This window comes from Panthera onca, chromosome B3 (assembly GCF_046562875.1).
Source record: "Panthera onca isolate mPanOnc1 chromosome B3, mPanOnc1 haplotype 2, whole genome shotgun sequence".
In the NCBI taxonomy this organism is placed as follows: domain Eukaryota; kingdom Metazoa; phylum Chordata; class Mammalia; order Carnivora; family Felidae; genus Panthera; species Panthera onca.
Window position 1 is genome coordinate 2,958,360 of NC_138344.1, and position 17,520 is coordinate 2,975,879.

Consider the following 17,520-nt stretch of genomic DNA (forward strand, 5'->3'; position numbering starts at 1 on the left):
GGCCTGGCCCTGGAACCCCTTCTGCGGCCCCCAGGGACCCTGCCATGGTGACGGCAGAGCAGCTCAGGGACACACCGTTGTTCGTCCAGGGACCGGGAGACAGGGTCACCAGGAGATCAGGAGACGAGACCGGGGCAGAAGGGAGGCGTCTCAGAGCCTCCGCTCTCCCAGCCCAGAGAGGACAAAACGGCCGTGGCAAAACTCCGACTTCGGCAGGAAAAGAAAACTGGCAACAGGGCCTTTTGTGGAACTGTCCGTGGAATCGGCCACCTGGCTAACTGGTCTAGAGCAGCCTGGGCTTGGGACGCTCAACCAAGCCCCTGCCGCGTCCACCTTCGGCTCACCTGCTTTCAGGGCCTGGGTTTCTGGGGGAAGAGAGTCAAACGTCTGTGATCCCGTGCACATCAGCTTCTCTACCCGCTCGGCCGTAATGTCCAGGGGGCTGGGAAGTTTCTGACACACCATCGCTGAAGTCTGCGGTTAAGGACTCACAATCGTGAACAAGTGCCCTCCACCCAGGCACAGACTCACAGCACACGCCGACTCCTGAGGTAGCAGTGGACATCCACACACAAAACGCCTGAGCTGTCAAACATGGCGCGTCACGTCTCAAAATACAGACACAAGTTCAGGGAGTTCGTGGACTCTCTCAAGCCCGGGGAGGATTCTTTTTTTTTTTTTTTTTTTTTTTACTTTTTTTTAATGTATATTTATTTTTGAGAGAGAGAGAGAGAGATACAGAGCACCGAGGTGGGGGGGGCGGGGGCAGAGAGAGATTGGGAGACACAGAATCCAAAGCAGGCTCTGAGCTGTCAGCACAGGGCCCGACGCGGGGCTCGAACCCACGAACTGCGAGATCGTGACCTGAGCCGAAGTTGGGCGCTTAACCGGCTGAGCCACCAGGCGCCCCGTCCCAGGAAGGACTCTGAAGACAGACATCCTAATGCACTGACAGCCCACGGAACAAGTGAGGAGAGCTCAGTAGCTTGTCCTAAAATTTTTTCACGTGGTTTCAGTCTCTACAAACTTTTATGAAAACAACATCAGCCACCGGCTATGACACGAGAAAGTCCCCTCCCCGAGCCAGTGTCACTGCAGGTGTGGGTCCATCCCAGCTCCGGGCTGAGGTGCCACTGCTGGCCCACACCTGGGACACTGTACCACAGCCCACCGGGGGCTGCTTGGGACACGCAGATCAATGAAAAGAAGATAGTTTACCTATAAAATTACTTTAGTTGGGATACCTGGGTGGCTCAGTCAGTTAAGCCTCTGACTTCGGCTCAGGTCGTGATCTCACAGTTCATGGGTTCAAACCCGTGTCAGGCTCTGTGCTGACAGCTCAGAGCCTGGAGCCTCTTTCGGATTCTGTGTCTCCCTCTCTCTCTGCCCCTCCCCCACTCATGCTCTGTTTCTCTCTCTCTCTCTCAAAAATAAATGAATGTAAAAAAAAATTGTTTTAATTACTCTAATGTATCTCAAATCAAGTCTTCTTCGAATCAGTAACAAGAAATACCAATATGCTAAGAAAATATGGCACTAAAATGAAACACTGATCTGACATACACATCTAAACTATCTAGTTACACATAAATGTTAGTAAAATAAAATTTTTTGTTGTCACAGTCTACTAAACAAAAAGACACATCTTCCTGAAAGAACATTCATTTGAATTGGTATTAGTAAGAATACGAATTAGCATAAGAAGATTCATTTTTAAAAGCATTAAATACAGTTTCGTGGTGGAATACGAAATAACCACAGAAGACTTACTTTGATTTTTTTTTTAATGTTTATTTATTTCCAAAGGAGAGACAGAGCGTGAGTGGAGGAGGGGCAGAGAGAGAGAGAGAGAGACAGAGTGTGAGTTGGGGAGGGGCAGAGAGAGAGAGAGAGACACACACACACACACACACACACACACACACACACACACACACAATCCAAAGCAGGCTCCAGGCTCTGAGCTGTCAGCACAGAGCCCGACGCGGGGCTCAAACTCACAAACTGCGAGATCATGACCTGAGCCGAAGTCGGACGCTCAACTGACTGAGCCACCCAGGCGCCCCACAGAAGACTTACTCTGGATTGAAATGTGTTACTTCCAAAGGATTTCCTGTTTGCCAGTCACGTTTTTCCTGTTTTGTCAAAACTATCACTTCATTAAAAACCATCAGGACAAAGGATACCAAGCACAGCATGGGAAATGGGCAGCCACTGGCTGCAAATGGCATTGATCTGAACTTTAGGATCAGAATGTCGTGCCTCCCGGGCTCCAATCTTCAATCCTAAAGAAGTCACGATCCTATCAATTTTTTCTTTGTCCCTGTAGGAAACATACAAACAGGGAGGTCACAGAGAGACACCCAGGGGCAGAGAGGAAAAGGAATGCCACATTCTGACACACTTCCTCCAGACACACTCCTTCCACAAAAACTAGGCACACTTCCGGGGCGCCTGGGTGGCTCAGTCGGTCGAGCGTCCGACTTCGGCTCAGGTCATGATCTCACAGTTTGTGAGTTCGAGCCCCGCATCAGGCTCTATGTGGACAGCTCGGAGCCTGGAGCCTGTTTCGGATTCTGTGTCTCCCTCTCTCTCTGCTCCTCCCCGGCTCGTGCTCTGTCTCTCTCAAAAATAAGTAAACATTAAAAAAAAAATTTTTTTAATAAAAAAAAGAACTAGACACGCTTCCTCCCAACATACTCCTCCTACAAGAGACTAGACACACCCGGAAGGGGCTCCAGCCACAGCGGAGGACGGCTCAATCTCTACTCCGTTCCTTCCAATGACCCCTTCTTCAGAGCCCCTTGGAGCACCAGCCCAATCCCCCTAGCGAGCTATGGTGATTGGAGAGGCAGTTTTATGTACGAGTGCTGGAAGTCACAGTTCCAACCCCAGATAACTCTGAATGGAAATGTACTAAAGCAAACCTTCTTTCTACTTGTATCAGGCAAGTCGGTTCCCAAGTTTCCTGTGAATGATCCTAGATGTCAAATACCCTTTCCACTACAAATACGATTTCATCTCAAACCAGGTTTATACAACCAAAGGTCCAGCGTTTCCCTCCACCCATCTCGTCTATATCCTCGTCTCAGCCCTCCAGAAGCACAGACTGCTCCTCAGTCCCTCCCACCACCTTTACCTGCACCACGTGCCCTTCCACCTTGGACCCCGGGACCAGCCCATCTGTGAAGGGTCCATTCACTTGCTCTGTCCAGCCCACCTCTGTGAAGAGACACCCATCATGCTGGAAGGGAGGCAAATCACGGCGCCCAAAGACCCAGCACTATAGCAGTCTTACCTTTTCAAGACCGCATCATACAAACTCCATATATTCTCCAGGATCAACTGTACAAATAAAGGTTTCTTTCCTTTCGCCTGTAAAAAAGAACACACGTACTTAAGTTTCCCAATATTCAACAGGCAGCCTACATATTCATTCTCGACGTGTTGTATTAACATGTCTCGTTTCTACTAGAAGATGTTTACTTAGCAGTAAAGTGGCAGAGAGCAGTTATAAATATGCACTAAACAGCCAATAATCTGCAGTCGGTAACAACCACTGTTCTCTTCCTCCGGGAACCAGAGACTCGACAAACGACGAGACCGGCTGGGGGTCAAGTCGCTGGGACCGCCACCTCCCCGCACTGCCATCAGGGGGCACATGATGCCCACACCAGGAGCTGAAAATTCACTCCGCGTGTGCAGGTCCTTCCACGAACTTCATCCGAACAATGTTCTTAAACATGGAAAACACTAAACTTCAAGGAAGAGGGTAACAGAAAAACAAGAAGCCCTACCGTTTCTCTTACCAAACAAAATCTATGCAAAATAATGGCAAGAGCACCAGGAGAAGGATGCCCTCACACACACAGGAGACGGAACATAAATGGACGCCCCCTTGCTCGAGGAGGTAAGAACTACTGTCCCCATTTCACAGATGGAAGAACGAGACAGAGGCCACAGAGCCGAGACTCAGCCACAGACTCGGACTCTCGACCCACCTCGCCACGCTGGCTCCTTTTTAAAATATACTGTTTATGAAAAGCTTTTAATGGCAAGGGGAGATGTTCACAATATGATGTGAAGCAAACCACCAGCTCCGTTATGTAAATAACAGAATCAACCGAGGGATGTATGTCTCTATCCTATGAGAACGCACAAAATTAAAACCATAGCATTAGCAGTGCTGGCTTCTGTTTTTTTCTTTTCCTTGTGGCTTTATATTCACAAGCATTTTCTAAAAGGAACATACGTGCTCTTCCGTGAGAAAGAATTTATAAAATCCTGAATTTTACATTAAAACAACAACCCGGCCGTAAGGAAGTATCCTTCGAGGCTCCGTGACTCGGCATCCCCTCTGCCTGCAGAAGGAAGGGCTGGGCAGTAGCCACCTCTCCCCGTGAGCACACGCGGTGACCAGCGCTCGGCGGGAGAGAGGCCTCGGCGGAGCCTCGGGGTACAGCAGGCTCCGAGAGCACGTCTCTTTAAACACCCGGTATTTAAAGAACAACACTTGGAAATGAGACACGTGAGCTTTAACCAAATGTGTACAGGAAAAAGCCCCTCGTGGACTGACCCACGTGAACCAAGGACAGTAAAGATGTTACCGCGCAAGTCTGAACAGGGCGAGAACGCGAGGGACACGTGCCACATCACCTGATCAACCTTCATAATCTTCTTGGCCTTCATATTTATATAATAATCTCCCCACAGGGTTTTCATAAGGACTTCTTTTCTGATGCCAATTTTCTGACTGTAGATTCTGGCAAAGTGCTCGATCCTGGAAGGAAATCAAGTGTCCTCGTCACTGATAACAATAATCAAGTCCGCTGACACTGGAGCGTTTCCGAGGCAGGTTCAGCGGACTCTAAACGCACCGCGGACGCAGGCGTTTCCACCGTCCGACAAGCTGGTACCGGCACCCCCGCGTTTTACGGCAAAGGCGGCGGCACCGAGATACCGCGTAGGTACCACCCGACACGGCTGCCCACGCCCCCGGGCACTCGCTCTGCGTTCGCAGGAATCAGAAGGCGTGCGGCCGCTCCCCGTCTTACGTCCGCACGTGTGAAAGCAGCCAAGAGGCACGGGGGCCGAGGAGATAGGGCCCCGGCTGCCCCCTGCAGCTACGCCAGCGTTAAGCTCTGCCTCAGCCCCTCCCTGCTCTGGGTTGCCCGTTGCTCACAAACGGAAACCGCCAGAGCCAGCCAGAAAAGGCCTTTTGGCATCCTGGGTTAAAAACATGCACAAGTACTCAACCCTCCCGGGCCCGCGGCGAAACCAGTTGGCACCAGCTTCGCTCCCCGGCCACGTGAGAGCAATAACCAGACAATTAAGGGCACCGTATATAATGTCGGTGCCATCCGGACGGAAGACCTAGGGGAAAAAATCTCTTCTCTGCGGGGAACAGCCTACTGAGCGTGAGCTGTGAGTCCAACTCTCAAAGTACCAGCATCTTGGAAGATGCCTGCCGTTCTCCCGCCGCACAAGGAGTCCAAAGGCAACACAGTCCGGACAAGTCTTTACGCACCCGTCAGCAGCCGCGGTCGTGCCAGAACCAGGGGTTAACCGCAACCTTGTCCCGTTAGCTGACACTCTCCGGCGACAGCGGAGGCCTGGGACGAGCAGGAGGTGGCCAGAGGGGAGGAAGTTACTAATTATGGTCGGAGCCGGCAGTGTGACGAGGGTCAGGCTGCCGCTTAGAAGCAAAAGCAGGCGCTACAGAATCTGAAGATAAACACCCAGTGTCCCCCCTCCCTGGGGGCGAAGGGAGAGAAAATACCCAACCGGGAATCAAACTTCAAGCTCTACGGTTACAGGCCGCTGACGCTCCGGAGTTGGCCTCGACGGGCCACGACCTCAAAGCAATTGGCGATTAGAAACTTCATTTCCCGTTTGATCCAACAGCTATTTGTTCGGCTGAAGTTTTTAAAAAATTTTCCGAAACTTTAGTTTCTATTGCCATGTTATTTACATTTATTATATCTATAAACTGCCTACGCTCTAGACATATGCTCCATATTATCATTGCCACACTATTACAACTTTTTTTATTTTTGAAGGAGGGACCCCTCCTCTCCATAAATTCGTGCCTCACGGCACAGACCGACAGCTTTCCCGCCGTGGAAGGCTGGAAGGAGCAGCAGTGGTCTCTCTCGCAGGAGCAGGGGCTACTCCACATATGAGGAGGCCAGGGGCCGAATGCACGCAGTTCCCGAGCCTCCAAACAGAAACAGACCCTGTCCTGCTGCCCGCTCCAGGGACCCCCTCCCCGGCTTCCTGTGGCTAAGCACGCTTAGAGCAAGGCACAGGTCGGCAGACCCTACCTCCCCGTGGCTTTCTGCTCATCAACACCTGACCCTGCCGGGTACGGTGCAAACCTCCACGCAGACGTGCAGCCCCGTTCCGGAACCCCCAGAAGGGAGACCGCGGAGGTCCCAGCACAGCCTCCAACCCCACCCCACCCCACCCGAGAGCCCTAACCTTTACGGTGATGGTGATGGTGATGCCTGTCAGGGCCTCAATGGATAAAGCCTGGGTCTGTTCTTACGTGGTTAAAACTGAAGATAATGATTGTGTGACTAACACGGTGAACTTTCAGTATTTTCAAAACTGCGTTTTGTTTTTTTTTTCTCTTGCCTGATACAGGACCGATTTTTGTATATTCTTCACGGACACTTAAATTCTGACTTTAGTTATTATGCGATTCACATGGTTTATGGTTTCTCTGGACCTGTTAACGGTCTGTGATATAAAATCTTCCCGAAGCCATACACATTTCTACCTCTACTTCTGTTTTTGTCTCATGCACTCTGTTGTTGTGATCACTGACAGAGAATGAACCTCTTCACTACTGAAAACTGTCCATTATCCACATAAAAAGGATCCTTACGCCACGATACATTTGTTATAAACTCTGCGTTGTTCATCAAAACTGCTGAACTTTCTTTCTGCTCACATTTGATTGACATATTGAGCCAAAGCTTTGGTATTTATCCTCTGTCAACTATGCTATTTATCTATTTTGTGTAGCAAACCTTTGGGGTTTTTTTTAATGGAATCTCCTCTGCTTACTTATTTTTTATTATTTTTTGAGTGGGGGTGGAGAGAGAGAAAGGGGGGGAGAGGGGAGAGGGGAGAGAGGAGAGGGAGGGAGGGGAGAGGGGAGGGAGAGAGAGGGGGAGGGAGAGAGAGGGAGAGGGGAGGGAGAGAGAGGGAGAGGGGAGGGAGAGACAGGGAGAGGGGAGGGAGAGACAGGGAGAGGGGAGGGAGAGACAGGGAGAGGGGAGGGAGAGACAGGGAGAGGGGAGGGAGAGACAGGGAGAGGGGAGGGAGAGACAGGGAGAGGGGAGGGAGAGACAGGGAGAGGGGAGGGAGAGACAGGGAGAGGGGAGGGACAGAGAGGGAAGAGTGGGGGAGAGAGAGGGAGAGAGGGGGAGGGAGATTCAAGCAGGCTCCACGTTCAGTGCGGAGTTTGACGTGAGGCTCAATCTCAGGGCTGTAACATCACGACCGGAGCCAAAATCAAGACTTGGCCTCTTCAGTGACTCAGCCACCCAGGCACCCCTGGAATTTCCTTCTTTTCAAAAGCTCTCCTCGGTGGGGGATTTCATGCATTTAGTGTCCTAACTGTTGTGACCAGGGGGATCTCTAGTGTGATTTCTGTTCGTGCTTCTGGGATTCTTTTAAAACATTGATTTGCGGTACCCAGACTTCTGTATCTTCTTTATCTTGTCCAACCCTGTGTCAGAGATGTGTCCTGCTTTTTACTTGAAAAGTGGTAAACTTAAAGCTTCCACACCCTCAGACCTCTACCAGAATCATCAAGTACAGCACAGGAAGACTCCTGTCCTCCTCAACTCCTTTCCTAGGCCACGTTCCTTTACACACACAGGCACAGAAATCCTTCGAAATCCTGGTTCTCATCCTTCCCATTCTTTTTCATCCCATAGTTACCATCAGATCTGCTTAACATCACCACTTCTCCCATTAGTGCTTTGTGCTTTTATTCATGTGTCATTAGATAGTCGTCATTTTATTTTTATTTTTTTTTAATTTTTTTTTCAACATTTTTTATTTTTGGGACAGAGAAAGACAGAGCATGAACGGGGGAGGGGCAGAGAGAGAGGGAGACACAGAATCGGAAACAGGCTCCAGGCTCCGAGCCATCAGCCCAGAGCCTGACGCGGGGCTCGAACTCACGGACCGCGAGATCGTGACCTGGCTGAAGTCGGACGCTTAACCGACTGCGCCACCCAGGCGCCCCAATAGTCGTCATTTTAAAATGATGACAATTTCTCCATTCTCGGACTCTATTTTAATTCACTTCCTCCACCGAGCACCTCCAGACGAAGCTCCGGGAGAGACCTGGGGACCTGCCGGGACCTCCCCATCTCCCGCCCGTCCCCCTGCACGGCAGCACGGCCAAGGGTGAGCTGACTACCGGGTCACACGCCCTTTTGCGTCAAGCCGCCCCGTGGGTTGATCTCAGCTGCAGGATCTGAAAACACCGGTGTCCAAGGACAGTCAAAACCGCTTTAGGGAGGACGTCTTACTGGCCCTTCTCTCCTGTCCCTGTTTTACAGGGTTGGGGCCTCAGTTCTACTTGTCTAAAACCGGAGCCGGATTCCGGCCCGTGCCGGTCAGCGTGTCTCTGTGTCCGCACAAAGTGTTCTTCCGGATCCACGTCTGTCTCGGGACAGGCTGAGGCCGCTCGCCCAGGCTCGGCTTCTAGTCACACTTGATCCTGGCCCGCCCCTGACAGTCCGCAGAGTCAACCTCCCCATTCTGAAACGTGCTCAGTCCCCACCTCCAGTGACACACCAGGTGCCCCGCCTTCCCCAGTCGCTGGCACGCGGCAGGAACGTCTACAGGAAAGCACCTCGAGTGCCTTCATTCCACCACCAGCTTCCTATACATCAGCACATCCGCTTGCCGACGGCGGGCACGGACAGATGTCTGCAGGTGACCCAGCCTAACACAGGGCGACCCGCTCCCTGACGGAGAGCACGTGAAAATGTCCAAGGTCGTGAGGGACACAGCAGCCACCCCCCTCCATCCACGTGAGCCTCTCTCCACCCCTTCTCCTTCCACAGTAGGCTTCCGCCAGTTTCTGAGATTCAGACTAAAATTTGCATAAAACATTAACACTATTTATGGAAATCACTCCAAGGAAAGGACGAGCCCCCCACCCTGTGGCTCACTGGCAAAACGCTTATAAATCAGGAAACTAACAGGTCTGACTGGTTATGTGACCGAATCAATCACTGTACTTTTAGCTCAAAAAGTTTTCAGAAATCATCTGAGCCCAATATTCTTATGTTTCAGAAGAGGAAACTGAGGCCCAAAGTGACGATGCTGCCAAGTCCTCAACCGTGTGTGAAAAGTACACATTCTCAGCGGGTCTGTCGTATCCATTCTCTGAATTTTCTTATGACCTTTACAGGCACCGAGCGGACTATGGTATCTACAACCGCTGGCAAACCAACAAGGAAAAATCATGGTATTAGACCTGATTTCACTGTCACGGCAAAATCTGTTCTGTCAAAAGGGAGTGGAGGGCAAGTTCCTATGAAAAGGCGGACAGAACAGCCAACGTTGGCTGGGCTCCTCCCAAGCCGTGCGCTCTGGTCCATTTCTGATCCCTTCTTCCCTCCCATTTCCAAACCGACACGTTTGGCGATGGGCTCTGTTCTCACCTGGCGCACCGCGTCTGCTTCTGTCATCCTGCGGTACGTGCAAGACGGAGCCCACGACTAGAGTGAACCTCACTGCGGCCCCACAGCTGTTGACTCAAGCGCAGACATTTCTCTCCAAGTAGTAATTCTTTAATGTTTGGATTTTTGGATTCCACGAGTCAGTAATGGCTGTAGTTAAGAAACACTATCTATTGCCTCCCACAATCTAAAACTGACGTCACTATGCCATGGCTCCCGCGTGTACCTATCCAGAAGGGGCCTGCAGAAGGACCGAGAGCCCACGGAAGTAAGAGAGCATAAACTTCAGTGTCAATCGTTTCTTCCACTTAGTGGCCGAGTGAGGTCAAACGATTGCTGGATGTCTTTTAGTCGTAGGTACTAAATCGTAACGTCTATTTAAAAGGATCATCCTGAGAATTCAATGAAATAATTTAAGCAAAATTACTCGGTCAACATCGAGCATGTGCACATTCTCAACAGAGTTGGCTTCTTTCCACATGAACTCCTGCTAGTGCAGACATAACGCGTTACACTGAACGTATCTGCTCATAAATAACCTCCAGAGGATATACCAGAAACTGCCAGGGAGGTAATTTCTTGTGGGGAAATGAAATGAAATCCTAAGGGACAGGGTGGGAGACTTTTCACGATCTCCCATGTACACATTTTTGTACCTTAGGAAGTTTAAAATATATTCAAAGAATAGAGTTCCAAAAAAATCATCTGTACTTAAAACCCACAAGGAGATGCAGAACTGGTTCAATGTTCAAAAATCAATGTAATCCACTATATTAACAAGTTAAAGAGGAAAAATCATAGGATTATATTAATTGCTACAAAGCATTTGACAAAATTTGACACACATCCGTAAAGATGACTGAGAAAAAAGGAATACAGGGGAATTTCCTCAACTTGATAAAGAACGTTTAAATTTTTTTCCTGACTTTTATTTATTTTTGAGAGACAGGGAGAGAACGAGCAGGGGAGGGGCAGAGAGAGAGGGAGACGCAGAATCTGAAACAGGCTCCAGGCTCTGAGCTGTCAGCACAGAGCCCAACGGGGGGTCTTGAACCCATGAACCGTGAGATCAAGATGGGAGCCGAAGCCGGACGCTTAACTGACGGAGCCACCCAGGCGCATCCCCCTTTTTAAAAACAAAATTTTTCTAAAGAACATTTAAAAATAACCTACAAAATGGTGAAAGACTGAGCACGTTCCCACTCAGATCAGAACAAGGCAAGGATGTCTAGTCTCCCCACTCTTCCAACAGTCCTGGAAGCTCTTGCCAACACAGTAAGGCAAGGAAAGAAGAAAGCAGCACGGTGAAGGAGGAAATAAAGCAGTCCCTATTTGCAGACGAGGTGACTGTCTTGTAGAAAGTCCCAAGGAACCTAGGGAAAACTCCAGTATGTGAGTTTAGCAAGGTCACGGTATACAAGATTAGCATACAAAAATCAATTAACTGTATTTCCAAAAAGTAGGGATGAATAGGTGAACACCAAAATTAAAAACATAATACCATTTATAATCGCTCAAAAACAATGAAAACTTAGGTGCAGAACCAATACAACGTGTACAAGCCTCATACGATGAAAAGTACAAAATGCTAACGAAAGAAATCAAAGAAAATCTAAAAACAAAATGAGTGTTCCTGCATTAGAAGAGACGTCGTAAAGATGTCACTTCTCCTCAAATTGATATAGAGGTTTCCCCGTGCATTTTCAATATAAATCCTAACAAAAGTTTTTTGCAGATACAGGCAAAGATTATTATAAAATGCATATGGAAAGGCACAGATCCTCAAACAGCAGAAACCACTTCCAAAAAGCGGAACGTGAGCAGACACAATCTACCCAATTTCGAGACTTAACTAGGTTCTCACAGTAATCGAGATTAGGTGCTACTGGCGGAAAGACAGACACATAGATCAATAAAACGGAACACTCAGAAACAGCCACACAAGTATGTCCAACCGATTTTGACAAAGGTACAAAAACAATTCAATGGAGGAGGCATAAGGGTGCTGGAGTACTCAGACATCCATAGCCAAAAACAAAGAACTTGGACCCTGGTCTCACATCTTACACAGAAAATTAACTCGGAATGGATCACAGACTTATTAATTTTTTTTTTTAATTTTTTTTTTTAACGTTTATTTATTTTTGAGACAGAGAGAGACACAGCATGAACGGGGGAGGGTCAGAGAGAGAGGGAGACACAGAATCTGAAACAGGCTCCAGGCTCCGAGCTGTCAGCACAGAGCCCGACGCGGGGCTCGAACTCACGGACCGCGAGATCATGACCTGAGCTGAAGTCAGCCGCCCAACCAACTGAGCCACCCAGGCGCCCCTAGATCACAGACTTAAATGCAGAAAGTAAAACCATAAAACTTTTAGAAAAAACTGAGAGAAAATCTTCAGGATCTAGGGGCCATGCAGAGTTCTCAGACTTGACTTTTAATGTTAATTTATTTTGAGAGAGAGAGAGAGAGCAAGCAAGAAGGGGGTGGAGAGAGAGGGAGAGGGGGAGGGAGAGAGAGAGAGAGCAAGCAAGAAGGGGGGGGAGAGAGGGAGGGAAGGAGAGAGAGAGAGAGGGAGAGAGAGGGAGAGAGAGAGAGGGAGAGAGAGAGAGAGAGAGAGAGAGAATCCCAAGAAGGCTCCTTGCTGTCAGCACAGAGCCCGATGTGGGGCTTGAAATCACGAACCGTGAGATCATCACCTGAGCCAAAGTCAGATGCTTAACCGACTGAGCCACCCAGGCGCCCCCTGCACTGCAGATTTTAAAGCTCCCAAGAGAGTAAACCTTAAAAGTCCGATTGCAAGACAACAGTCCTGTTCTGTAACTATGTACAGTTAACTACACTTATCGTGGTGACCATTTCACAGTATATACAAATAGAGACGCATTCAACTAATATGACGTTGTATGTCATTTACACCTCAATTAAAAAAGAAAGAAAACAGAAAAAAACGAGCAAAGGCCACGAAAAGACATCTCTCCCACGGATACCCGGGTGACAAATCGGCAACACATCGGCACACGGAACGATGTGCCACCAGACCGGCGGTCAGGAAAACACGATGAAGACCGCGGTCACGTTCCAATACACACCCGTCAGGATGGCTTAAAAAAAAAAAAAAAAAGTGACCACGCCAAACGGTGGTGACACGTGGAGAATCCAGACCAGTCACTCAGACGCTGCCGGCTGGGACGTGAAATGGTTCGCCCCCTCGGGAAAACAGCTCGACGCTAAGCACACAACACACGGCTGCCACACGACCTAGCAAAAGCACTCCCGCGCGTTCACCCCAGAGAAATGAGAACTCGTGTCCCCGAAACACCTACCCGGGCGTCCGGGCACGCCTGTGGCAGCTTCCCGCAGAACGGCCCCAAACTGGAAAAGAGCCAGGTGTCCTCCAATGTGTGAACAGTTAAACCGTGGTAGGTCCGCACCGGGGGACGCTACTAAGCAACAAAAAGGAACCGACTGCCGACACGTGCAACAACCTAGTTAAGTCTCTGGACAATTACACCGAGTGACAAAGCCAATCCAGAGAAGGCTGCAGAGCGTTTGATTCTGGTTCTATGACATCCTTGAAACGACACCTTACAAAGATGGAAGACATGTGGCGACCGCGAGGGTGCAGGTGGGGCCGGGGGTGCGAGGAAGCGGGTGTGGGCACGTGAGGGGGGTCTTTGCTGTGACGCGCTGTATCGACGTCGACATCAGCGCGGGGCGGGGGCGGGGCGGTGGGTACTGGGTCCCGGGTACAGGACGGCTCTAGCCTTTCTCGCAACTACATACGCGTCGGTGATCGTGGCCAAACAAGAAGCTCCACGGAGAAGACCAGCCTTACACACAGTCCCCGAGGGGAGCTCGGGAGGCTCGGACACTTACCCGAAGCCCCAGCCGTCTACCGCACTGGCAAACACCACACCGCCCTGATCCGGAGAGAAGTAGAGGTGAGAATCGTCCGTGTCCTCCAACCCAGCGCTCCAGTCATACACTTGCTCTCCTCGCTCAGAACCTGGATTCACCTGGGACTCAGTCTCTCTCTCTGCTCTCTCTTCTAGGACTTTCGAAGTAAAAAGAGCTCCCGTGAGCGCGTTAATCTAGGAGAGACGGTGAAAGGCGGAACGTCACTCGGAGGCGTAGGAGACGCGCGGCCGGGCATCACCAGTCACGCCGGGCTCCCGGGAAGCACCCACAGGCGGAGGTGAGGCGCACGACACTGACCAACTCACAGCCCTCTCCTTCCGAGCCCAGCGAGACTAAACCGGAAGCTTCGGAAAGGTCACCTCCGTGACTGCGAATGTCATGCCGACACGAGGGGGCGGTGTCTGCGGCCTGTCTCTAGCGCCGGGCCTGGCGTCACGAGGGACTCACGGTCCCCAGTGAGTTCACAGGCTAGTTCAGAGGCTGAGCCCCCGCTCGCCCCGCCAGCTCTCACACCTGGACTTCTCTCCGCTCTCGTCAGGCCCCCTTCCCGGCCACCAGTCCCCGACTCTTCCCCTCCCAAGTCACCACCTCATTTCCTACCGCAGAGAGAAAATGGAACATTTTATTCAGAAATCCTGCAAGCTACCCCAATTCCAACCTGTCAGCCCGTTCACGGCTGCAAAGGCCGCTGGCCCGGGCGGGGCCACGCCGGTCCGCCTCCAGGGGGCACCGGATCCACTGAGCCACTCTCCTGCGCCGCTCTACTCTGATCGTCTCCTCCCTCCGGCCGAGAAATATTCTCAGTTGGCCTCCTCAGGGGTGCCCCACCGTCCTGAACAAAGTTCAAAGCCTCACGCCTGGCACACGAGGGTCGCCATAATCCAAGCCCCCGATCCCTTCCGACTCCCACCTCCTGCCTCTGCCGCACGCGATCTCGTTCTCCAGGTAGGACCAGCGTATCGTGCTCTTTCTGGCGTTTACAACCTTGCACATCTCATCCCCTCTTTCCTGAACGCCCCGGCCATATCCCCGCCTTTTTCCATCTTGAAGCTTCTGCTGCCACTCTGCCTGACCCTCCCCGCTCCTGACCCAGTCTGGGTGTGGTGGCCCTCAAAACCACGCCTGGGGCTTCGCATGTTCTCCAAAGTTCTCCTTAAAGCCTCCCCACCGCTGCGAGATCTTCGAAAACAGGGATCCTGACCTGTAGTCACATTCGCACCCCTATCACACAAAGGACATCCCAGAATTCACCGTTCAACACGCAGCTATGTAAATGTCGGCTGGGGAAATAAATGAATGACTGGGTAAAATGTTATCGAAAAACAGATGCTAAAAAAACAAAACAAAAAAAAAAAAAAAAAAAGAAAAGCCTCCTAATATTGCTTCAGTTTGGAACCAAACTACAAGATTTTAAAGGACAGCACTAATCCTATTACCCACGCTTTGTACCCGAGGATGCCTCCAGGAGACGGAGGGGCTCCTGAGGGGAGGCGTGTCCCGTGTCCCCTGTTGCAGCACGAGGACTCCAACACATGGGGATCTCAGATGGAAACGCTGCGTAAAAGTGAAGTTCTGTGGCAACGCGTTATTCTCAACTTATCAACTTCCTTACAACTCTTCTTTGAGCCCCGAGTTTTAAAACGTGGAAGGGAAGGATGAAATACCTGCTCTAGGATATTCTTGAGGTGAGAATAGGCCTCCTGGGGGGTGAATTTCAGCTCCACTATCAGGCGATCTATCTTATTAATCACTAAAACCGGACGGATGTTCTCAAGCCAGGCTTGTCGCAGAACGGCTTGTGTCTGGTGAAAACAGAAAAGAAAATGTGAAACTCACGATTCGAAATAATTAAAGCACCTTAAAAGACCCTGATTAACAATCAGCTCATTTGCATACTCCTTTATCACAACTCAGACAACACCGTTCACACAGGCGCGCTCACTAAGCACTTAGCACGGACTCTGTGTCCGTGACACAGAGGGGAAGAGCTACAGACAAGAAACGGTCTTTGCCTTTGCGGAACTGACAAGTTATTTAAGAAGGGTAAGTTGTGCAGAAAATAGCAGAGTTTGGTGGAATTATACACACGCACACACTTTTCTGAACAACTAGAAAACAAATGCTCATGTTGCCAACACACAGGCCCCCAAAAACAGAGCCTTCCCCCAGGAGGCCCACGCACACCTCCCTGCCCACAATCCCCTCTCAGAGCGAACCGCTGCTCTGCTATTCTGAAGTCAGGTGCATTAACACCACTATCCTTTCAGGACAGAGACGAAGGCTCTGTCTCGCAAGTCAGGGGACCTGAGCCCTCAGGGCTCGGAGGGGAAGCAACAGGACAATTACGGCACAACTTCTTGCAATTATCAAATTTCCTCCATCTGAGTAATTTAAACCTTTTATTATCCTTCTTTAAAAATATTGGGGCGCCTGGGTGGCGCAGTCGGTTAAGCGGCCGACTTCAGCTCAGGTCATGATCTCGCGGTCCGTGAGTTCGAGCCCCGCGTCGGGCTCTGTGCTGACGGCTCAGAACCTGGAGCCTCCTCGGATTCTGTGTCTCCCTCTCTCTGCCCCTCCCCCGCTTGCACACTGTCTCAAAAATAATAAACTTAAAAATATTTTTTTTTAATTTATTTTTAATGTTTTATTTATTTTTGTGACAGACAGAGACAGAGCATGAGCAGGGGAGGGGCAGAGAGAGAGGGAGACACAGAATCCGAAGCAGGCTCCAGGCTCCGAGCCGTCAGCACAGGGCCCAACGAGGGGCTCGAACTCACAGACCACGAGATCGTGACCTGAGCCAAAGTTGGACGCTCAACCGACTGAGCCACCCAGGTGCCCCAAAATTTTTTTAATAGTAAAACGTACGAGGGTATGTTAAGAAGTAGGATACAAAGGTGACGGCGTTTTATAAGATAAAACGTAAGGCCTCCAAACAAGGCCTTATAAGAACCGAGCCTGGAGAGCTACCGTAAAGGCCAGGTGTCCCACCACACACCCCCTCCTTTCCCACTGAGGCGGGGGGAGAGGGAGGGGGTGGGGGGGGGGAGGTGGCGGGGGTGGAACCACAGCCCAAGAAGCCCACAGAAGAGAATCTCACGCGGGGGACAGCTGGATTGGCCTCTTGCCATCGACGACCTCTCATGAGAATCCTCCTCAAGTTCAACACCCCCAGACTTGGCCGGATCCTCTCTGAGAGGGCATCGTAGACACTGCCAAGTACTGAAAGGGACGGTCATCGTCGCTATGATCCCTTCAAGATGCGGGTGACTGACTCCATCACAGAACGTTCTCGAATGAAACGTACAGCCAACTTACCGCCAGCAGAATGTCCAGAATGGCACAGAGCCGTCCGTGCGGAGTCCCTCCCCCCCAGCCCCGCCCTCCTCACCCAGTGACAGATCCCCACATCAGGACCTACTACCTGTGGGCAGACTCCTTCCACAGCATCGACCACGATGATGCAGCCGTCACACACGCGCACGGCCGTGGACACCTCGGAGGAGAAGTCCACGTGTCCTGGAGAGTCTATGAGGTTAATCAGGTAGTCCTCACCACCTACAACAGAGCCAGAAAACACACATTTTCCGTCGTGCGGGCACACAGCGCTCCCTCCCAGGCATTCACAATGAGAAAGGGGCCGCGAGACACAGTAGAGCTAAAGAAGCCAAACGGGTCGACCCACCACCGTCGCCCCGACGTGGGGGTTCCCACCGACGGACCTCCGACCCCAAGGGGCATCTCTCCCTAACGTTGCCGGACTTCGTTCTTCTAAAAGGGGCCGCTTACTAAGGGCTTCCGTGAGCCAGGCACTGTGCTAGTCGGGCCTCGGGACGCGCAATCCCACGTTACCGAACCCTCAGCAGGGCCCCGTGAGGTGAACAT

The 17,520-nt window shown here is 50.9% G+C and overlaps 1 protein-coding gene across 2 annotated transcripts in view; it reads right to left on the reverse strand.

Moving 5' to 3' along the window:
* The window catches only part of EFL1 (elongation factor like GTPase 1), a 123,435-nt gene that overhangs the window by 90,427 nt on the left and 15,488 nt on the right, over window positions 1-17,520 (reverse strand). For both annotated transcript variants that reach the window (XM_081795826.1, XM_078449081.2), the window contains 7 exons: window positions 17,060-17,193; window positions 15,300-15,437; window positions 13,594-13,808; window positions 4,657-4,780; window positions 3,299-3,375; window positions 2,187-2,323; window positions 345-467 (listed from right to left, as the gene is read on the reverse strand). In XM_081795826.1, coding sequence (XP_081651952.1) covers window positions 345-467; window positions 2,187-2,323; window positions 3,299-3,375; window positions 4,657-4,780; window positions 13,594-13,808; window positions 15,300-15,437; window positions 17,060-17,193 — 948 coding nt within the window. The remainder of the gene's footprint in view (window positions 1-344; window positions 468-2,186; window positions 2,324-3,298; window positions 3,376-4,656; window positions 4,781-13,593; window positions 13,809-15,299; window positions 15,438-17,059; window positions 17,194-17,520) is intronic.